General features: G+C 38.5%; 1 protein-coding gene across 1 annotated transcript in view; it reads right to left on the reverse strand.

Moving 5' to 3' along the window:
• LOC103775357 (adenylate cyclase type 2-like) overlaps positions 1-23,474 on the reverse strand; it is a 36,864-nt gene that overhangs the window by 3,063 nt on the left and 10,327 nt on the right. Inside the window, exons 3-8 of the mRNA XM_008942803.1 lie at positions 18,158-18,342; positions 16,499-16,583; positions 10,645-10,803; positions 7,877-8,023; positions 6,715-6,822; positions 3,917-4,031 (exon numbers count right to left, since the gene is read on the reverse strand). Coding sequence (XP_008941051.1) covers positions 3,917-4,031; positions 6,715-6,822; positions 7,877-8,023; positions 10,645-10,803; positions 16,499-16,583; positions 18,158-18,342 — 799 coding nt within the window. The remainder of the gene's footprint in view (positions 1-3,916; positions 4,032-6,714; positions 6,823-7,876; positions 8,024-10,644; positions 10,804-16,498; positions 16,584-18,157; positions 18,343-23,474) is intronic.

Below are 23,474 nucleotides of genomic sequence, written 5' to 3' on the forward strand. Positions count from 1 at the left end.
ATAAGGCAAACTCACCACCTCTGTATGAAGGGCTGTGGGAATCACCCATATGTCAACCTTAATTCAGGGCTCAGGGTTCAAAGCCCAGCATTTCAGAAACACACTGTGGGGAGAGCAGCAGCTTCTGGGAGAAGAGACAGACAAGAATTTATTTTCATTTCTTGTTGTAGTGAAAAGGGCTTCTGCTCTCTGCAACAGTCGATGGCCAAATCAAATGACTTTTACAGTATTCTTTGCCTTTTAAATGTAGAATAAACTACGCAAATAATGTGGAAGGATATGAAGGCTTGTTCTGAAGGCAGAATTGCCCAGAGAATGGTCCTGAATAACTGCAATATAAATATGTATTCAAATAATTCGATTAAGCATGGAGTAAGAGTAACAAGCTCTGAAATGAACACTGTAAGAGTGAAGAACAACATAGTGTAGTCCCTCATTAGACTCTGAGTATTTTTTATCTTGCAGTCACTTTGTATCCTGTGTTACATTTGTAAAAAGAGTGAGTTTTACTCTGCTAGTACAGAAGAAAAACAGGAGGCAAAATCAAAAGCATTGTCATTAACTGGTATCAAATCCACTATAATTGTAACTATACATACCAATGAGCAGGAAAGCCAAGTTAGACCTGGGGAGAAATAAATCCTGGACAAGTGAGTACTTTGGATTTCTAAAATTATCTCCATGTCAGTGGATCATAACTGACATCTATTAATTCTTTAACAGAAACAATCACTAGGGATATATTTGCCCAGCAAAAGCAAAATGAAATGTAATTGTCATACAGGGAGGCATCTCAGAGCTGACTTATCTAGTGTGGATCACATGTAACACGGCAGCATGGTCTAGCAACTTTTATTTCTTTACCTCTTTCATGAATCACCACTGCTCATGGTGTGAGTAATACCTCAAGGGCTGGACAGCCAGTTTCAGATTCCCTTTTAGAAGACTTCTACCTGTATCTCTTAGGAATGTGTTTTAGTCACTCAGACATTCTGGGAGGTGCTTCTCTATGTCATTTCTGCCAGTAAGGGTCTCTTTCACATGATACATGTGAATATTTGTTGGGGCAAGGCTGGATGAGTCCTTCTGGACTGGCTGGGAAGTACTCTCAGGCCAGGTAAATGCTCTAACAGAGAGTGATAACATCTGTCTTGTTCTCTTGTGTCCAAAATCACATTTATTTCTTCCATGAAAAGGCAAATATTGTTCAGCAGTACAGACAAAGACTATCTCATTCCAAAGTACCCTATAGCCTGGGCTCATAGCGTTCATTCTCCAGAGAACAGGGATCTCCATGCTTGAGCAGCCTCAGCCAAAAGCCCCAACCAAATTAAGTTCACCTACAATACAGACAAATGTTCTAACCATGAGGCTATATGGAAAACAACATCAGCCTCTATTCTGTTCTGGAAAAAACATCAGCACTCATGCAAAACTTGCTGCAAAAACATATCTGAGTTTATCTAATAAATCAAGCACATTAGCTAACAGAAGGGGAGGAATGCCTGAAATAGTGTCTAGGTGTTCCTCTCCCTTGCCTGACAACACCAGGGTAGGCTGTGTACCTCCTAAGGCACAACCAGCATTTCAGGCACTCACATAAAATGAAAGTTGAAAGTTGAGACCTTGTTCTGCCAATGACCAGGCCCAACAAAAATGATACCACCAGCAGGAAGATGAACCAATACACAGACTGTATTGTAGACAAGAAGGACATTCCATGAATGATCGCTGGGGGTACAAACAGATCAATCAGCTGGTACATAATTGACGCTACCCCCAACAATCTCACAAAGGACATAACTTGGCCCACAACAGGTGGGACAAACAGAGACCCGAGGTTGCCCACAGATGGCATGGGAAACAGCCAGACCAGCCAGTTAAATATCTAAGAGAAAGGTGCCCACATGGCAACTCTCACCTGATCCGCCCGCGTTCACAAAGGTCTAAACAGACTGGGGCCCAGCTCCAGGGAGAGTCAGGAGGTCTGCCCTGAACCAGGAAGCTCTGTGGAGTACACTCCACAGACAGACACTCCTGACTCCCTGCAAGTGGTCCCAGCTTTCATCCCCAAGCAGACACTTGACCTTTGTCAACTCAATGCGGGACCCCTGGGGCTCATTTCCCTTCTGGCTCTCCCTGCAGGGCCGGCCGCACCCTGGGGGGAAGCTATAAGGCAAACTCACCACCTCTGTATGAAGGGCTGTGGGAATCACCCATATGTCAACCTTAATTCAGGGCTGGGGTTCAGACCCCAGCATTTCAGACCTCTAGTGAGTAGCAACAATGCTGGAGTTAGATGCTGGCTGAGGAAGGCTTTTGCAAATGGCAGTTTGGGTTTAAGTCCTTCCAGTGAGGACTAGGTGTTCAAATGTTTTAGTGGTTCTAATCACTATGGATATCCGATGCTTTCATGGTCAGGTCATGGTGAGAAGTGAAATGAAGGTGGAAAACGAAGACCTTAGTGGTGCCTACATTGGATTAATGTGGCAAAAGTGCCAGTCTGAGGCCTGTGTCCTTTTGTAGATTCAATCATTCCTCATTTCATGAAGCAAAGGTGGCTGACTTCTTTAGAACCTATAGCAAACATTTTAAAAATTACAAATAGATATTTTTTTCACCTAGAAATTTTGCTTCATGATACCCACTTTACTAAGAAGTCAATATTGCTTTAATCGATTTAGAGACTTAGCCCTGTCACTCAGCAGGTCTTTATGTCTACTGACAGTGCTGATATGTTTGCAAGTATGTGGCATGTCATCTATGCTACAAAGAGAAGTTTTATTCTGTACAGAATATGGGATCTCTACACGTTTCTTTTAAATCCACCAAGTTCTGTAACACTTTGAGAAGGAAGCATACTTCCGATTTACTTTATCATTGTTTAATGCTAGCAAGGAATACAAAACATACCGGCAAAGGAATGCTCTAAGGAACACCTATTTCGAGTCAGAATATAGAAAGTTTTGCCAGTGGGTGGCACTGTGAAATAAATACGCAAGGAGCAGCTGAACAGAAAAGCACTTAGCACAGCAAGGGAAAGACAAGACATGAGAACAACTGTTGGAAATCAAATACTTCTGACGTTTACAGGATTTATGGCTTTCCAGTATTTATTTACTGCTTTCATTTCATACTTTCCAAGTTACATATTGCATTGTTAAACTGTTGTGCACTGCTATCAAGAAATAAACATTTTGAAACATATGGTTATTGACCAGCTCTGAATTAATTTATTTTATCATCCTTTCCAAGGCTTACTGAAGCTGCCTATTTTTTTTTTTTTTAAACACTATGATGCTCAAGTAGAAACAATTAGAAGCTAAAATATAAGGAATACCCCTTTCAAATATAAACAACTAGTCATCTTTGCTCTTATTTGTCAATGACCACAGAACTACAAAGAAGCAAAATATTCTCCTTTGTCTAACACTGGGAAGTAAAGGGTGCATCTTTTTATGCTTGCTTAAGTTTAATATATCTAAAATATCTCAAACTCCAGCCTCACAAGGCTGTTACAGCTCTTGTTCTCCAAAACCATTTATATGGTTTTGTAAATCTCTGTCTAGAGTCTTCTAGTGTCCTTTGGTGTCAATAAGATTAAAAAATTTATGAGCTTTACAATCTCTAGAATTATCATTACTGAGTTACCATATAACTATTCAGAGTCATCAGAACATATTTTTTCAACCAGTCTTTACTTAGAAGTACTGCCCTTCTAAGTCCTGCCTTGAAACACTCCTTGGGACAACAGCAGCTATGGTCAATAGGAAATACCATGGAGGCTGCCTTTAAAGGGGATATTTACTTTCGTGGCTCTTTTGGTCAGTTCTACTAACACTTTAATCAGATGATACTCTATCTTGAATTCTCCCCCTCCTCCAAGATATTCTCATAAAAATCCCATGATACATACCTACTCGTAACTTGAAGTCATTGAATGAATGCTTGTTTATGACATCCAGTTTTGCCACCAAGGCAAATGCGAACTCCACCATGGTTCCTATGTGCATATACTGTCGTTCAGGTTCCTGAATTTAAGCAGCCAAACAGTAAAATCATTTTCTTTAGTCTTAATTGCTGTGAGAATACAACCATCATATGCTGAACAATTGAAAGCACTTAAACTCTTACAGAAGTCCTAAAGCCAGCAGGCAGCAGCAGTAATGCAGAAGATGGTGCCCTGTCCAGCACCAGTGAGATTAAACAATGTCCAATAGACCAGGATGCATTTTACTTGCACAATCAGGCAGTTTAGAGATGAGAGATCCAAAACATGCCTAATCTGACATTTTGATTGTCGAATTACTTATCAGCTGCTACCTAGTCCCATAGGCACTCAATGACTGTGTGCGCCTAGGACTTGCTCATTAATTCTCTCCAAGTGTCTGCTTCTGGTTTATGCCCTTTAGTAATAAATAATCTTCATGGACAGCCCCACAGACACTCACTGTTGCATAGCTCAGCACCCTAGTTAATGCTTAAGATCCAGTGAAATTCACAGTTTTAAGAGTTTCTCCACTGATCTTATTTGGTAGATAAGCAAGCACCTCTGAAAACATCTCATGGACCTCAAAACAAATAAAATACAAGAGGAAGAGAGGAAGAAGACAATCCATCCTCTGTCCCCTAATTTACTAGCTCAGAGCTTATACCACTCATAAAGACTATAGACTTAATGTATCCTCATATATCAACAGTGTATCCTGATTTCTAAGTACTGGTTTGAGTCCCTTCAGGCTGAGGAGAAAATTTGGTTTTGGGCTGTAGGACCCTGACAAGAGAATGATTTTATAAGAGATGAACTCACTGATCTCTACAACAAATTACCGAATCTTCTTCATTTCTTGTGATAAAGTGACAGAAGAGATGGACAGATGACAACTTCAGAAAATTATGATTCATAGAGTAGATATATCAGCCTAGGTGGAACAGTAGTGATGCTTCCCAGGGCAGCTGTTTAGATGAATGAATCCTCTTTACTTTGGAGTTCTCTCCTAGCTAGAATAGATGGTTTCCTGTTCACTTGATGTATTCTGACCTTCTTTAGGCACTTATTCTTCATCGGGTGCTTGTTTTAAGCTAGAGGTGGTTCCCAGAAGTAGGCCTAGCAGTCACTGCCACAGTAGGTACTGCAGTATCTATGCATCTTTGGGCATCTGGACTGAAGGCTGATGAGTTCTGGTGGTTTCTTTTGAAAATGTTTACTAAATCAACAAAAAAAAAGGTAAAACTTGCATCTCTTGATTTACAGTTTGTGTAAACAACTCAAAAAATAAATTTCTTCTTGTGCCTACAGTAGTTTTAGTTGTGATTGAGAGCTCCTCTATGTCTTTTCATCTTCTGTCTACAAGTTCTCCATGGGACAGCAGTGTGCCCTTGTGGCCAGGAGGGCCAATGATATCCTGGGCTGCATTAAGAAAAATGTGTCCAGCAGAACAAGGGAGGTCCTACTCCCCCTCTCCTCTGCCCTGGTGAGACCTCACCTGGAGTATTGTGTCCAATTCTGGGCTCCCCATTTCAAGAGGGACAGAGATCTACTCGAGAGAGTCCAGCGGAGGACTATGAGGATGACTGGGGGACTGGAACACCTGCCCTGTGAGGAGAGGCTGAGAGACCTGGGGCTTTTAGTCTGGAGAAGAGAAGACTTAGGGGGGATCTAATTAATGTGTATAAATATATGAGGGCTGGGTGTCAGGAAGGAAGAGGCAATCTCTTCTCACATATGCCCTGCGATAGGACGCGAGGCAATGGATACAAGCTGGAGCACAGGAAGCTCCACCTCAACATGAGAAAGAACTTCTTTCCTGTAAGGGTTCCAGAGCACTGGAACAGGCTCCCCAGGGAAGTTGTGGAGTCTCCTTCCTTGGAGACTTTGAAGACCTGTCTGGATGCGTTCCTGTGTGACCTGCCCTAGACTAGATGGTCCTGCTCTGGCAGGGGGGTTGGACTCTGTGATCTCCAGAGGTCTCTTCCAACCCCTAATATTCTGTGATTCTGCATCCCCTTCACTTCTCTGTATTAAATGTCAGAGCTAATTTCAAATATTTTTTTTTTTTTTTGTCATCAGGATCCTTAGGGTCTATAGGTCAGGTGTTAATTGTTGTTGTCTAGAAGGAACATGAGCTTGGCAAGACAACATTAGTCCTTAGCAGAGAATGTGTTGATTCATAATTGCTGTGGTTTTGTCTCTAACCTGTAGTACTCTAAAGACCATGGCAAAAACCAAATCATGAATTGCTTCTCTGAACGTCACTTCTACAGACTATAGTTCCTAATCCTACCCTATTAGCTAAACCAGAAACAAAAGCACACGTTCTCAATGCTGAGCCTGAGAGTTCCATAAGGGTATGGTTAGTATCGCTACTCAGCATTCCCAGCTTACAATTGGAAATACTCATTCTTGCAGTCTTTTGTACAGTCTATAAATCCTCTTCTACTGCATGTAGGAATAAATGTTACATTTTATTTAGAGTAGAAACCCATTTTAGATTTACCAAATACAGAGGGGGCATTTTCAAAGCTCAATATGAAGAACAAAAATTCACAGAGACTACTAAACAAATGTATATGCTTGTCCAGTACAATCCAGTAAGATCTATATTGATAGGGAAAAACTAGGCCACAACTTTATACATAACCTGCAGTTTAATGAACAGAATTTTAGCCTTCATTTGAACATGTTTTTTATTAAGCATGAACCCTGTCCTGTACCTGACACTGTTCTTGGTTGGGTGTAGCACTCAATCCTGTTGCTGCCATGTAAGTGCTTCCAATGGTTTTTATCTTTTCAACTCCACTGAACTTTGGCTTTGACAATAACTGTAAAACAAGGATGGCTATTTATTATTCAGATCAGCAACTTTGTTTCTCTAACAGCATTGCTATAACAACAGCATTCAGAGCATCAGTTCTTAGTCTCTTAATAAACCCCAAATGGCTGTACAAATATATACAGGATGAAGGACTTAAGGACACATAAAACAGTGGTTATAGCCTCCAAAGAGTGGAAATTCCTGTCAGATTAAAATATGCATTTATTATAAAGGGATGAAATTTTTGTAATGGGAATAAATTCCATCTTGTTGTACCTACAGTTGTTAAGAGTCAGTAGACTTCGCACTCATTTGGTATTGGAACTGAGTCACCATGTGAACCAATGGTTAAGCTTTAAGTAGCTTTCTGAAAGTAAGCATCTCTTACTTTACTATGTGTAGAAGAAATGGTCCATGATGGTCCATGCCAATGGGACAAAATTCCAAGGATTTTAGTTCATATCCCAGGCTGTTTTGGACATTCCAGTGTTCACCAAATGAGTTTGCTGCTAAAATACCCTCTATAGCTGCAGATCTGCAAATCAGACTGTGCTGTCTGAGTGATGACATGATCTTAATGCCTTTTTCTGGTCTGTTCATCACTAATAACCTTCTCTAAGACAAATACTGTTCTCAGTGAGATCTTTACAGCTGCCTTTTCACAATCCATCTGCAGTCATACTCTGTAACTTCAGAGAATGGAATATTAAAACTTACAGAGTCCTTTGAGTCACTCTGTATCAACTGCTCAATGCTCTGTATAATGAGACCAGCATAGATCAGGTATAACACAAAGCTGTATCATTTTAGGGGACACAGATTTATGTACCTGAATTTAGGGACTAGTATTTAGAAACTGTAGTTACCATATGGCATGTAATATAACTGCCTCATGAACTGCAGGTAAAGGGCAAAAATTTCTCCATCAGATATGCACATAGAATGTTCATAATAGTGAATGAAAAGCAATTGAGTATGATGTCAGATCAATATCTGATTTATCCCACATAAATATCTTTTTCGACTGAAACCATATGTTGTTTGCTGCTAGAAGTACATACATCATCAAAGTCAGCAATGATCTCATTTAGCAGCCTGAGACATTCCAAGCCTTCCTTATTTACATCAGATTCCGTGTAAAATTCCTTGAAATCCGGAACAGAGGCAAACATAACGCAGACACAGTCATATGACTGATGATAGAGATCCTGTCCAACAGAAAACAGAGTAGACAAAAAGTATCAGTCATACCCAGCTCTAAATAAGTTTCCCTATTAATATGCAGTGTCTTTGTTCTGAAAAGGGAATACCTAAATCCACACAGTAATCTTCAGGTGTTCCTTGAAGTTTTGCTGAAGTATCTAACACTGGATACTGCCGGGGCCCTGCGCCCTAACTCCTCTCTTACTATGATTACCACTGAAAAACAATGTCTGTCTTACAGACATTAACCATGAAGCCCTAATTAGCTACTAGGAAGTGCCTTTGCTGTCTTCCTTGAAAACAAAAGTGTTGCCCAGAATAAATCATGGCAACTCACACAATGCAAATAGGATTGAGCAAAAGACAGGAGCAGAGATTCTAATATAAGTGTTGTGACACAGGAAGATCACCGTTATGCTTTGGGCTGTCCACCCAGTATGGTGACAACTAACCTGCAAGAAAGGGTTTCAAGCCTGACACAAATCAGTCAGTTACAGACATAAATCTTATTCTATAACCTGAGTTATTACTCCCTTCCTCTCCTCCACCATAAAAATAGATGAACACATTGTACATAAAGACTTGTCATATGCAGAGGTTCATCAACAGTGTCCCATTTCTATTCCTCCCTCTATGATGCTGGGGAAATATCCATCCCCAGTAATGCTCTGTAGCATAGGACCAGCACGGAAGCAACAACTGGTACTGTTTATAACCAGACGAGTAGTAATTGTGGCTGTCACAATAAATGTCAGAGAATTCTAAGGAGGCACTCCCAGCCAGTTTAATGTGATAATTCATAGTAATAAAGGCTGTGGCAACTGGATGTCTTAATTTCCCTGTAAGGACTTATCTTGTAACAGTGCTCTCCAAAATGTTAATCAGAAAATTAAATGCAATACCATCCCAGGAAGGAACAGTTTTGCTTCTTTCAACAAAAAATAACATAATCTTGTCCTCTGCAATTTCCCCCCCCATCCCCCCGCCCACTCCTTTTTTTTTTCCCCTTTGATAACATCTGAATTTCTGCTGGTTGGCTCTCCTTACTGCCCCGTCTTTTCTAGTGCCTGGAAATCTTCTTGGGATGGAAGAGGCAAACTGGTCTTATTCTATCTCTTGAAAGTGTATGTCAGTCAACTTCTCTGCAGCAGAATTTCTCCTCTAAGTAGGGTGCTGGCTCCATCCTGTAGCTAATGAAACAAGATTCCTCTTGCTCAGTTAATATGCTTGTCAGTCAGCTTGAGCAGTTTTTACTAATAGGGGATCTGGATGCTAATGGCATAAAGGAAAAGGCTGCACAAGCCAAGTGCAGATATATTTAATCCTGGCCTGTTTCCTGGTTTTAATTTTATATGTTTTAATTTTATATGTTTTCCTATCGTTCTCTCTCTCAACTGGAAAGTACTCTGTTTGGTATCCAACATGCAGACTATAAGCAGAAACCCAATTCCATAGGTTCTGATAAAACAAAGAAACCTCAACATCAAATCATTTCTACTTCAGCTGACCTGACAGACCGGACAACTCAGCACATTACAATTTCTATTATTTACTACATTTACTAAAGCTCATTCCAGCCTAAGAATCTTGAGGGGTGACAATACAAATCCAGTTGCCAATACAAAGGTGAGCAGATGGTGTTGCCCTGCTGGGGAGCTGAGGTGGAATAGCACATAAATGAGAAAGCAATCTCTTGATGGTTTGCTGTATTTAATGCCTGAACTGAGAACTGGAGCTGAGCCAACTTGGCTTCCAGCCAAGGTCTTCAGTAGATTCAAAGGAACCCCACAGCAGTTTTCATCCAACATTAGTTACCAGATGAATATTTGCAGGTAGTACTGAAGTACTGATACAAAGTACTGATTAGTACTGTTTAATGCAAACCACAGTGAAATGGAAGACATTGTCCTTTTTGACTCAGAAGACCAAAACTGAATCTCTAAAGCTGCACTCTCCCCTTGTACCAGTATTGGAACAATTGTTTTGCATGCATAAGTAATTCAAACTATTGCATTTAAGATCTCTAGAACTGCTACTCTCTGAATGCTTTTTATTTTTTGATCCTTTTTGCTTTATGAAAACTGTAAAGCAGTATTAGGAGCAGATCTAATTTCCACTCAAGTCGGCAGGGATCTTTTCGTTGACTTTTCTGATGCTTGGATGAGGTCCATAAGCAGTGAGTAACTAGGTAATTCAGTGTTCAGAATCTCTTTTCAGCATTAACATAGCCACTGATTCAGGGAAAAGGTTAATTTTCACTCCAATAAGCAAAGTCTCCAGTCACTATAAGAAAATTCAGAACCTGTATACAGCTCTACTCTTATCACAAAGAAAAAATATCTGAATACATATGATTTAAATTTAAATCCATGGTGGTTCAACCACCTCTTTCCTCCTCACCCTTTTGCCTCCTTTGAAAGGCAAAATGCATTGCCACTTAAGATAATTTCAAGGTACTAAGGCCCATTTAGTGCTGTATGGCAAACCTTTCAGGCAGGTAAGGGGGAATGAAAGTGACTGTAAATCTAATCTCGCTGTGTGGACCTACAGTTTAAATCAGCATTAAGTTGTATTTCCAAGATGTGCTGCTTTCTTACAGCACAGAGAATATACAAAGATGGCTGACCTCATTCTTCAGGTTTCTTGCCAAGAAGTGTTCAGCTACGTGGGCTGGAAGCACATTCTCTAGAAGCACCCGATTTAGGTTCTCCATGGTTTCAATCTCTTCTCGCTCTTTTTTGAACTTGTTCTTCCACAGGAAGTCTAACCTACAGTAATATTCATTCTGTTACAAGAGGACACAGAGGTAAAGAAACAATAGGCATCTTGTCCTGCTGGAGTACAAGTTTAAGAAACAAAATGTGCACAGTACACCACCCCTACAAGGCTATTATTTGGCCACGCAGATACAGTTACAGATCCCACAGAAATCAAACCCCAAGCATGCACTATGTGACCTACATTTCTTCGAACTTGTAAGGCTGTCCTCCAAAAAAGGCCCATAAATAGGCCCAGGAAAAAAATAAAATTGCACGGTGCCTTAAAGAATGGAAGATTCATTTATTTACTCTCAGACTTTAGCAGAAATTCATTCCAGAAATCAAACACCATTATGGAAACGATTCACAGTTTTGCAATTTAATGTGATATCTTATTTAGCTGAGGTGTAAAATTTCACTTATGATAATGGACATTTCAGGAAGACTCTATATTTTGCCAACTTGAACTTGTGTCATGCAATCAGCCTGGTAAAAAGGGGGCAGTACAAGAAAAAACAGCCTATTGATGTAATGCACCTTCAGTTTATCAAATCATTATCAGGTTATCAAAAATAGCACAATTAGATGGGCCAACTTAAGTTTTGGGTTTGTTTCGTTGTTTTTTTTGTCTTGTTTTTGGTTGTGGTGTTGTTGTGTGTTTGTGGTTTTTTGTTTGGTTGGTTGGTTTGTTTTGTTTGTGTTTGCTTGGTTTTGATTGCTTGTTTGTTTGTTTGTACATTCTTTTCTATAGTACTTTATCCTTCTTTTCTTTCTGTCCCAGAGTTTTCATAATTGTTTTTTACCATCCCTAACAATAACAATAACTGGAACTTTTTGGAATGCATAACATCCTTGGAATATCAGTATTTTCTGAGATAAAATTTCATTAAAAATATTTTGAAAAATGAATAAAAATGCAATTTTGCGGAGCTCTTTCTATCTTTCAATATTCTCAATGTTTTGTTGTAAATTCTATGACATTATTTCTACAGGAAAGCCTACACTGGCCTATCTCATTTGAGCTGATATAAATCAAGAGCTATTTCAATGTAGTTCAATGTTTTAATACTATCATGCACCCTCAGTGAAAACTATGTTATAAACCAGGAGAACATGATTATGATCACAATCTTATTATAGAACAACCTAAAAATGCTAGCTAGCACTATTAGCAGTCACTAAGAATTCACATCAAAATGTGAGTAGTCCTGGTTGGATGGTGGCTGTCAGAGCTCAAAATGATTCATATTTTGTTAAGATCACAGACAAAGCTAGAATTGAACGTTGAAATGACATGGCATTAAAATGATTTGGTAAGGTTTAATTATGTATATTATACAATTATACTTCTAAGTTCCCCACACAGAAGATAAATTCAAATGCCACCAACTGTATTAATGCAGAAAAAAATCCAATAAAAACCTGGGTTGTCAAAATTATGTGCCTAAATTGACAAAAGTATACTGGATGCTTGGCATAAAACTGAAATTAGGTATCTATATATTGTACCAACTTTGTATTGAAAAGAAAATGTGCTAGATAAGCTGAAGTCTTCAAAAAGATATATTTCTTCTTTAAGAACTAATATCAAACAGATAATTTATTCACTGCTTTATTGTTTATTGAATGAAATTTAGGCTGTCATGTCCTAAAAAAAAAATGGCAGAGAACTCAGAGATCAGAAAAAATAAAGCAGAATGTATTCTAAAATTCACTTTGAAATGAAGATCCTCAATGTATTGTATTTCAAAATGCCTATTCAGGCTTCTAAAGAAAAAAAAAAAAAAAAAAAAAAAAGCTCTATCTTATTAAAGCTTACTTAAAATTGTGAGGGATTTTTGTTTGTATGACTTAGCCAATTTTGTATAGACATCATTCAAGATTCTGTTCAATCTTTGTAGCCCTGCAGTCATATGAAAACCAAGATTGTTTCCTGCTTTACATGGTATCTCCAGAACCTTCTCAACATATCAGAATGGCCTTTATACATCTGCAGGCACAATACCCTTGAGATACAAAATTTTCCTCCTTCACCTCATGCTGCTTTACTTGACAAGATATGCCAGTGGGTGAGCATGGTGGAATGCCCAGGGAGGCATGAAGGACACTGTGTTCCTCCAGGCACCACAGAGCAACTGGCTTCCTGCAGGACAGAGACTGCCATGCATCTGTAGAAGGCAATACAATGCAACTCAAGAGGTTCAAATTAGTGGTGATTTCTTGTACAAAAGCAGTTAAGTAAAACAAGAACCGATTCATGTCTTATTGATTGCACAAAGATGGCTTTATCTATGCTTTTAAATTCTAGTGGGACATTCACCTGGGTCTGTTTTCAATATTTGCCTGAGTGAAGCAATGAACTAATTCTCCTCATTGAAAAGAATGTCACATAGAAAGTCAAGATAAGCAGCTCAAGAGTAGCTGCTGATGCTGTAGGTGTCTACATGGGTTTTCAGTCAGGTGAGGGAGCTACGGAGTTTCCATCTCACAGCCATTACTTACAGATAGCAAGTCAGAAACTGCTGCAAAATGGAGTGTTAGCAGATGCCTTAGAACACATTAATAACTTGATCAACAAGTAGTCATGACCTCTAAGGTAATCAAAATGAGAAGTTGCTGGTCTGAAACATGGTGGATGGCCTAATCATTCAAAACAGCCAGTGTCAGAGAACTGACAAATGCCAAGGATGTAATGGAGGTCTTTGAGAAAGAACAGAGGTAACCCTAGGAACAAAACAACAAGGTACTTTGGAAAAAAATCTATGCTAAGGAAAAGAGCTACTTAGACACATTAACTAAAGCTGATACAATGGGGATGAGTTGACATGCAAACATGCCTCCATTTGTGAATAAGGCATGTGACTAGGAGTAAAGTTTGAGAAGTTTTTAATAAATTTGTTCAGAAGAGGCTCTTGAAAAAATATATTATCTAAGACGAGAAGGATCCTCTCACATAATAAAAACACACTAAAAGCTGAAACAGATTACAAATAAACGGTTTTAATGGCTGAGGGCAGCTGCCATAACTGTCCAGGCAGTAAAGCAGCCAATGTTTTCAGTGTGGATAAACACAATGTAATCAGTCATGGGAAAACCAAAATACTCAACTAGCCTACAGGGTAATAGGATATGTTTTAGATATGATGAGAGATTAGATATGATGAGAAAGGAATTAATAGGCTATGTCAATACTGGTAATTCAAACTGGTCCATAAGAGAGTTTTAATGGTCAATAGTGTTTAAATGTGAGCATACTCCTTACACAGTCTAGTCCATACCAGTCTGAATTCTCCTGGGCGATGGCTGGGCAGGGTGCAAGAGCTGCCATTCTCAGCATTATAGTCTGCCTGCTGCTGGCCTATTTTCAAATAGCTCTGATAACATGCATGCAGAATTAAATGTGTTACTTAATCTCAGTGTCAGGGAATGGTCATAACCTATACTGGCATGACCATAAAAAAAGCAGTTCTACCTTTTCCACCTCACTTCTGGCTGCTCACTCCCATCCTATGTTCATTGTTTTGCACAAGCATTGCTGCAGCCACACCATAAAACCAGACCAGGAAATAGAGCTGGCTGCAAACCAACCATTTCTCCAGGGTTAATTTTTAAGACAGATCATTCCCCTATTTTGGGCCACTATACAGCTCCACAGGCAGCTGTGACAGTGCAAATAAGATACAAGGATAAGAATGAGTAGCTGAGGCAAGACCTACTTCTTTCACTAGGGATACTGGCTATGAAGCTAAAAGTATTAATTTGACCTGAGAATGAAGTTGCCTCATAAAACATGTAACAACACTAGCTCTCCCTCTCTTCATCCTCCTGCAACCAGAGACACACACTCCCTCTCCTGCTTTTGAATCAGGACGGGCATATCTTTGACCAGTGGTGAGCAGGTTCACAGGGCTAGGCTTGTAGGGAAGCATTCACTTATTGCTTAGATGAACTTTCTGGTTGCTCACTCTGAGGACAGAGGAGCACCAATGCCAGCTTAAGGGAAATAGAAAGACCACCCTTTTTCTCAGTGACTGTTAGCTCTAGTATTGTTAAAATAATTGGATATTAAGAGAAAAGACATTATTATCTGCAAAGTAGAAACATGCAAAAGAAAACAAAGAAATTACTTGTCTATTACCCTCTGTGGAAGATAGGTAAGGAAGAATTTTACTTTGCTTACACTGCCAAGATGGCTTGACAGCGTTCTGTAAGTGCTTCTCAATGAAAGTAGCAAGCAGAAAGGTTAAAAAACTAACAAGAAGACAGACACTTTTATATGACTTTTTATTAAATTGTGAAATTCATTATCAGACACTGTTGGGAAGACCAGAAAGATAAAATGGTTTTAAAAAAGGATTCAGACAGTGTAACAGAAAGCAGGGCAGCCAATAGCTATTAAACATTGCCACAGAAATGCTGACTGGCTGAAGGTGGGAAGCCTGTGTCCCTGGAAGGGTCACTCTATGCAGTGCACTTCCTCCTCTATTCTTTCCCCAACTATTTGCTACCAGTCAGTATCAGTAATGGTAACTTAAAATGTCAGGTCTTATGCCAAGTATGTCTTAAAATTGCTTCATAAATTTTCCAGTTATAATTTAGACTTTGCTTCAGAGTGTGTGAAAACACAGAAGGTTTTTTTCTCCTTTAAGGGAGAATAAGTTAGGAGAAACATCAAAGGCAAAAGGCTGAAGAGCCACAAACAAGTAGTATCATAACAAGGATCCTGGACCTACAGCTCTGGGGCTCCAGCCCAGCTCTCCTACTGTCAAATGAGCAAAGTCTAATATGGTGCTGGCAGCAAGGCAGATGAATGTAACTTCCAGATCAAGAAGGTTTTTTCCCAGTGTGGCAAATATTGGAGAAACTGCCAGATAAGATTTTTTTTGTCTACTAACCTGCAGGGTCTGCTTGCTTGGCAACTTAAATGGCAGTCATTATGTTTTGGGAATTGTAATGTAAATGAGCAATTTAAAGACAGTCTGGGATACAATCCCTTCCAAGGCTGCAGGCTATGTGGGCACTGGCTGTCCATGAGATCTCACGTGGTTTACCTTTTCCATCTCAGAGCCCTGCCTCGCCCACTGCATCATTCTTGGCTGGAATAACAGGCTGGAATTGCAGCTTTTAGCCATGGATCATGGATAGACCCGAGGATTTAGAGAAAGAACTGCCCTTGCACTCGCCATCAACTTTGTAGAGGGTAAGACCATTGACATCACGTTTGTACTGAAAAAGTGCAACTGGGTGATAAAAAGAGTAGCTTCCTGGTGGGTCATCGTTTTAGTGAAACTGTGGCCTCAGCATGTGGTACACTTCTGTGTGCCTGCTACATTGTTTCTGTGTCTGCATCAAATTGTAATAACTGTGAAGAAAATAGCTTGTAATTAAGCAACTAGGGAGACAGCAGATGGATGCAGACAGATGGAAGCACACTGGGAAGCTATGACACAACATTGGTCAGCATGACAAACAATAGTCACAGCACACATTCGGTGTAATGCCTAAAGTCTCAATGACAGTTATTGGTGAGTTTTAAGGCCATACTGGAAGGTAATTAAATAGCTGCTTAGATGCTTCTCACACTCCTTTGCAAGGGTGTGGGGAAGAATGGATTAAATGTGTTTGTTAGAAAATCTAAAAAATGTTTGAGAAGCTGGCACGCTGCATGTGGAGGCTCTCATTGCATCTGCTGATGTAGAGGAAGAGAAGCATTCATCTTACCTGTCTACCCAAAACCAGTAATGTGACAAAGAATATAAACAAAGAAATCGAGCCCATTGTCTTCAGGTCTTTCAATATTCCTGGCCTATAAAATAAAAATGTAAGTAAAGCAAGCTGCTCAAAAGTCAAAACAAAATAGCTAAAGCAATATTCTTGTGCTTCTTAGCACAAGAATAAGACTACAATTTATACTACTCTCTGGTATGTAAACTACAGTCATTTAAATATATATGCTTTATTATTTGATGAAATATTATTATATCCATATTGAAGCTTTACGTCTACTATATTCTATGAAAATTGCCTGCATTTTGAAGTCCACTACTAAGATGAGGATTTAGTAAAAATAACATCCTTGTTTGCTTACAAATGGGGAGCATTTGATGCTTATTCTATACAGGGAGATTAAAAAGATTTTTTAAATGTATTTGCACTACTTCTATAATGGAGAGCTGGATCATATCCAGTGAATGTCAGTTATGGAAACTAAAGCACGTAATTCCCAAGACACCTCTTCATCTCAGAATTACAGGAGGTTCAAACTAGATCTTGTACAGAGTTTATTAAAAACTCTGCTTTGGGAGAAGACACTGGAGGTAACGGGCAAGAGTTCACACTAGCAGTCTCGTACTGATGCCACTGAAAGAACAACCTTCGTAAGAGATTTAGGAAGGAAAATACCAACAGACATACAGCTTGACTGGCAAAATCAAGGCTGCCAGAAGCACATGCTAAATCTAACCTGTCACATGGTTCTCCATCCCATCACAGAGATATCCTTTCCACTAATGTAACAGAAAAACAAAGACCTGGGTTTGATTATGTAGTCTTTAGACTTAAGTGCAAAGAAAACATACACTTTTGTTAATTCTGATCCTTTTACATGGTCGTTTCTGTGTCCTAAGGAACTCATGCAGTTTAGAGTACAGGAAAAATGATACTGAAACTCTACACTGAATATTCAGGTTTTCTGTGGTGGCATACGATCTACACACTCAGTTTACATAGAAAAGAATCAGCGTGTGTTTTGACAATGAACTAGAAATGTATGTGTCCAAAAAAATATTTCACACATCATACTTAAGAGTAATAATTCTGGTTTTTTTGTAATATCTTCTACAACAAGGACTTCATCAGTCTCACTGAAAATTTAACATACAAATTTGCAAATACAGCAAAAAAAAATCCAAACTATAGGTCTAGTATTTTTTTCAACAGTTAAGACTGCATTTGTAAAGTTTCAAGACAATGTACTAGTTCTAAGAAAGCTGGTTTTTTTTGGTTTTTTTTGTTTTGTTTTTTTTTTCCGGCTTGCAGCAAATATACTTTAATGGCCATAATTTTGTTCAGCCTTAGACATTAATATCCTTAATGATGACTTCTTCTTAATGTTCTTTTATAAAAATGCAAATTAAACCATACTCTTATTTCCTACAGTGTTTGATTTAAACACCTTGCCCAGACTTGTTCATTTTATTCTAATGCTCCTAGCATGACATCATATGATATATTAACAGTAGCATGACAATGATTTTAAATTGTGACTTATAATTATATAGCCAAACACATAGAAAAATAAATCTGTTCTGTGACATAAGAACTGCCATAGGTAGTATTTACTTTCTATTAATTTCAGAAGGACTGGAATTATCTACCTACCTTCTAAGAGGTGCCATTGCATACATAAATTTGCTGTAGTCATCCAGCATGGACCCATGAGTGTGCAGAAGGATAACATTGTATCCCACCAATGCGATCAACATTATTACCATTTTCAACTCATAATTTATCCTCAGGAAAACTGAACAGGAAATGAGCCCTAATATGCAGCTGTATATAAAATACTGGAAAAGAAAAATCAAATGGAAAATATTTAGATTTTGGCTCTGGAGTGGGAAATCATACATAATAAAATGGCTTGGCTGGTTTAAAAACAAATTATTGATTGATCACTTAAGGATGGAATCTATCACCACATGTAAACAATCAAAGTATCTGGGACATTTACAGATAATCAATAACAACCAGATGTTGCTATTTTCTAAAACAGACCTTTTTTCTTACTAGGCTTCAATTCACCCCAAACCTAGTAGAATACAGATTATGCTCCTAATTTATGTTCCCTGATTTTCATCCTTCATCACTTTCGATTTACTTATCTGCAATAGCAAGCACTGTCTATATGTAGGATACCACTACTGGTGTTGAAGTCTAATGCAAGAGCCTCCTGTCAGCAGACTAACAAAAGATTTATTCCTATAGCACTCTATGATTTTTATTCATGCTTGAGTTCAATAACTACCCTGTATGTATTACTAGCATAAAGGTCAAGGTAAAATGTCTCAAGATCTGAAACCATCAATTATATTGGTTGTATCTGCAGTGTTTACAACGTAATGCATACACACAGTTATAACATAACAGTTATTATGAACCTCATAGATATGTCATTTTATGAACTCTAGAAATATGGCTAAGACATGGAGAATATAAAATGATCAACAACTTTCTGTCAAATCTTCTTGAGTTATGACTTCATAAGTATACATTCAATTGTTAAAAATAGCCTTTTCATATATATATCAGAAAAAATATGTATGAAGTTAAATTCCTGGAACAGTATTTTCTCTGGATACTTTCTGGAAATTGTTTAGGGCATCAAAATTAATGCTAAAACAGAAATAATACATTCTCACCAGAATCATTATCTTAGTCCTTAGCATACAGCACCTTTGCCAAAGAAGCTTCCTGAAAATTAGAGTCTTGTACCTTGCAAGGAAGGTACCTTTTCTCAAACTACAAAGCATTCCATTTCTAGGTATGCTATTTTCAGACTACTGTTGACTTGTTGATGGCAGTACTTCTGACACAACCTGAATCACTGTATAGCAATTTTGCAGGATCACTGTGAAGAATAATTTTCACAGAACCCATCAGATAGAATTGATCTGCCATGTGAATTTTTGCAGTTACTGTAATTTGCTTGCAGATCTGCTTGAAATAAGAAACAAAAATAACTACTGTTCTGAATCACCAAAAATAAAACTTCTCTGATGGCTGCATTCCACAGGAGGTCACACACTGAATTCAGTGTTACATAAAAGTAGCAGCATCCATTTTTTTCTCTGCAGGGCAGTCCACTTTTGAAATTAGTTTTCCAAAAACAAACAAGCAAACAAAAGACAACCTTGAATCCAGAACTGGATGCAGTTTGACAAAGACCAAGAAACTTCCAAGGGAAAAAGAGAGTCTCTGTTAGTGTTCCATAGGAATACATAGACTAGATTGAAAATTTCAGCTAAAATTTCAGATAAGGTTGAGTGGATTAGAAAGGAGTGGCACAGCCACACATTTAAGAACACAGACTCTGTCACTGTCCACTGCAATGCACGATTCCAGTAAGCAACAAGCAGATCTGTAAATGAGCCTGTGGGTAACTCTGCTTCAATGGCCACACCAGGTTATGAAGCCTTTTTTTTTTTTTTTTTTTAAATGACACCTTAAATAAACCTTTTTCCAACTTTAACTTGCATACATTCAAGGTTTCTGAGTGCTCAACACTGCAATCAGATTTTTTACTTCCTGTCAAAGGAACTGAAAATTCAAACTTTAATAAAAGAATTTGCAAATTTTAGTAGACACTCCAAGTATTGTAGCTTGAATTCTTCTCTCACCCTTTCAGCTTCTCAGAATAATGCAAAAGGGCTTAAGAAAAAAAAAAGAATTGCAAGACAAAATGTTTCAGAAGATACACTGCAGAGAAATAAAGGTAACTGGCATTCTAGCTAGCTTCCCAGAAGGATGCACGCAGCTACAAAGCAGACACTGGAAGATAGTAACAATTTGGTGAAGGAGTAGGCAAAGTAACGATAAGGAAAATCACAACTGGTGGAATTACTGTCATATGTATAGCCTGAGAGCTCTGGTCTTTGTCAAAGCACAACAACTGCAAGTTGTCAGATGGTAGCCTGTCTCTTGGGCCAAGCAGTGTGCTCTCAGTTCATCAAATGAACATGAACTTTCTCACAGAGGAATTATGCCTATGGAAAAAAAATACAGCTTTTGTGTGCAGGTATACTGTTTCTTAGTAAAGACCTGTTTCAGGCTCGTTCATCCTACACTCTGTAGAAACTAGTGAAGAATCACAAGGGCTCAAACTACACAGACACAGGCTTTTTTTCAAGGCAGATTGCTGCAGTGATACCAAACCTTTGTAGTAATCCTGACTGGAAGATCTTTGCAAACTGAAGACCGAGCAAACCACATAGCAGTGAGGCTGAGCACACACAGGTCCATGCTGTGCTCTGCATGTCCCCTGACTATGGGAGAACCTCAGCTGGTTCAGCCAACTTACTGCAACCAAGGAGCCTGCAGACAGCTCCTACTTGGTAGCAGTGGTTATGCCACGTCTGTGGCCTCGACTTTATCTAACAGTGCAGCAGCATGTTCTTATGAACACCAATTTTTATTTGACAGCAGAAATGATAAACAGAAATGTTTCCTTTTAAGAAAATCCTGGTAGAGCTAAAATGAGGAAAATGCCGGGTAACCTCTCTACAGGTGAGATCTGCACTACACGCTGTCCCTGACCTGAGGACTGTCCAATGCTGCATGATTCAGAGTTCCCAGCGTCTGAAGGAGTGTAACTCCATCTACTCTCTTCTCTTCCTGTGCTAACTCAAATAAGTGGTATTTTAACCAATATCTTACAAAAGCTGAGTGCTTTTGTTATCAGGAACACTACGCCCTTAGGATGTTATCTCCAGCCCAATGCATTTGGTCTCTTTTCTTGAAATTTAAGATCTAGAGTTCCATGGTTATAAAGATCTCTACTAAAGTAAGAAGGGATTCTACTCCAGTATGTCTATGGAGAAGAACTTGAGAAAAAAGTAATTTTGGAATTTCCTAATCAAATAAGGTGTACTCAAGAACTGCATCTTTCAGAAGTCAGTATTAAAACTTTTATTTAGTTAATATGTGGAAGTGGCAGCACTGATATCACACTGTATTTTATCACACAAAGAGACACGCATGACTTGAAATCTCCTCAGCCTGACTTCTCTTATGAGGAAACTACAGAAGCATCCTAGCAAAACTAAACACAAGTGAACCCTAAAACTTACTGTGTGCTCTTTCCCAAGTCTTTAAGAACAAGAAAGTAAGCAATACGACTAAAAAAAAGTTATTTTGGAGGATGGAAGAGAGGGAAGATCAATGTTTGCTTCAAAATTAACTACATTGTATTGAGTAGGGATAAAATCCCTTCTTCGCACATTTTAGATGACATACTCAATAGACCTGTCAGATCCACTACCTTAAATCACAGGAAGTTTATCTGCATGAATAAAGCTTAAAGCTAACAGATTCAAAAGACTGAATTTTTAATTTAAGGAAACAAACATTTGCCAGCTTAAGTACTCAATATCTCATTCAGTAAAGACAAAGAATTTTATTTCCAGTAGTGTGTGGGGTTTTTTTTAAAGGTGATCAAAATTAGTAACTCAGAAGGGATTTGCAGCTTTTTCAAGCTACAAGTTATGCAGTGCCTGAGGATGAAAACAATGTGCATTTGAGAGCTGTTAAATAAAAAAAGTGAGGGAAAAAATTGTTTAAAAACTTTACCCAACCTAAGCTTTTCATTTATTATTATTGGAATTGACATTTCAATAGTTAAAAAGTCTGTAAATCACTTATAGTTGGAAATATGCCAGTCACATGAAGAGCTGACAAACATTTTAGTTATTCATAGGAAAACAAAGGAAAAAGACATGTCAAGGTTTTTTTTAAGAACAGCAGATTGAATCTTAATAATCTTGATAACTGTATCCTTCAGATGCTTGTTGGAAAACTTACTGGTAAAAAAAGAAAAGTAAATACCTTTCAAGATGTTCAAAACTATAACAAGTATGTATAAAAAAAGATTACTAGAAAAACTGCTAACTAAAAAAAGCAAAGAAATATAAATAAGCATTGGAACAATTTATTTCTATGTGCTTCTGAGTGTGAACATATGCAGAGGCTGCGACGACTGCATCACTTCTTTGACAACAAGGACAACTTGATGTCAGGGCCAAAAGAAGACATAGGCAACTCTCCATACCTGGTGGTATTTAGTTAACTAAATTTGAAAAGGAGAAACAGAAACTTTGCTCTGCTGTAGCTTTATCAGGGAGATACTGAAAATCTCTGAGTGCTGCAGTTACTGCTGCTGGGTTGGTGTTGGTTTTTTGTTTTGTTTTGTTTTGTTTTTTTTCCAGGAGAGTTCTACACATAACTAAGATTTTTGTGTTTGTGTGTGCCTAGGATTGTTTAGCTGGACATAAAGAATAGCTGTTTCATGTACAACACACTGTGTGGAAATCAGCACATACCACTCTGCTACTGCAATGATCAATTCTGCATAGAGATAAAATAATCTCCCTTCTCCTCTTGCTGCTTCCTGCTTACTCATCCAAAGACTATTGATCTATTTTGGCAGAATACACAGCTTGTTGTGATCAACTGCAGGTCTTTTGCAATCCCTTTAGGAATCATTGCTATCTAGGATACAGATCACATTTTTGCAGGAATGTCCTTCCCCTCTTTCATGCATGTGCTGCCATGCTTTTGCTCACACCAAGAGATCTTCAAATCAGTTTAGATCTTTTAAATAGTTTATATTAGTGGTACATGAGTGTTGTTTTTCTCCCCTCTCAACCCATCTCTTAATCAAATATGCAATAACAGAAATGTGATGATCACAGATTTCACATTCACTGCCAGGTCAATGATGAACATGGTGGATATTTTCACGTCCACCACTGGCCCTTGTGAAACTAAGCTGCAGAATGACCTGGTTTTCTCACTGACAGTGATGTGGATCTTTTGTGTACAGTCCTTGTAGTTGCTGTCTGTTGTGCTATCTCCTAACACCCATTTGTTGGCATGGATGAGCTATGCTTCATCAGTAACAGTTATCAGACTGTTTCCTGCTTTT

Source organism: Merops nubicus, unplaced genomic scaffold (assembly GCF_000691845.1).
Source record: "Merops nubicus isolate BGI_N331 unplaced genomic scaffold, ASM69184v1 scaffold39646, whole genome shotgun sequence".
NCBI lineage: Eukaryota > Metazoa > Chordata > Aves > Coraciiformes > Meropidae > Merops > Merops nubicus.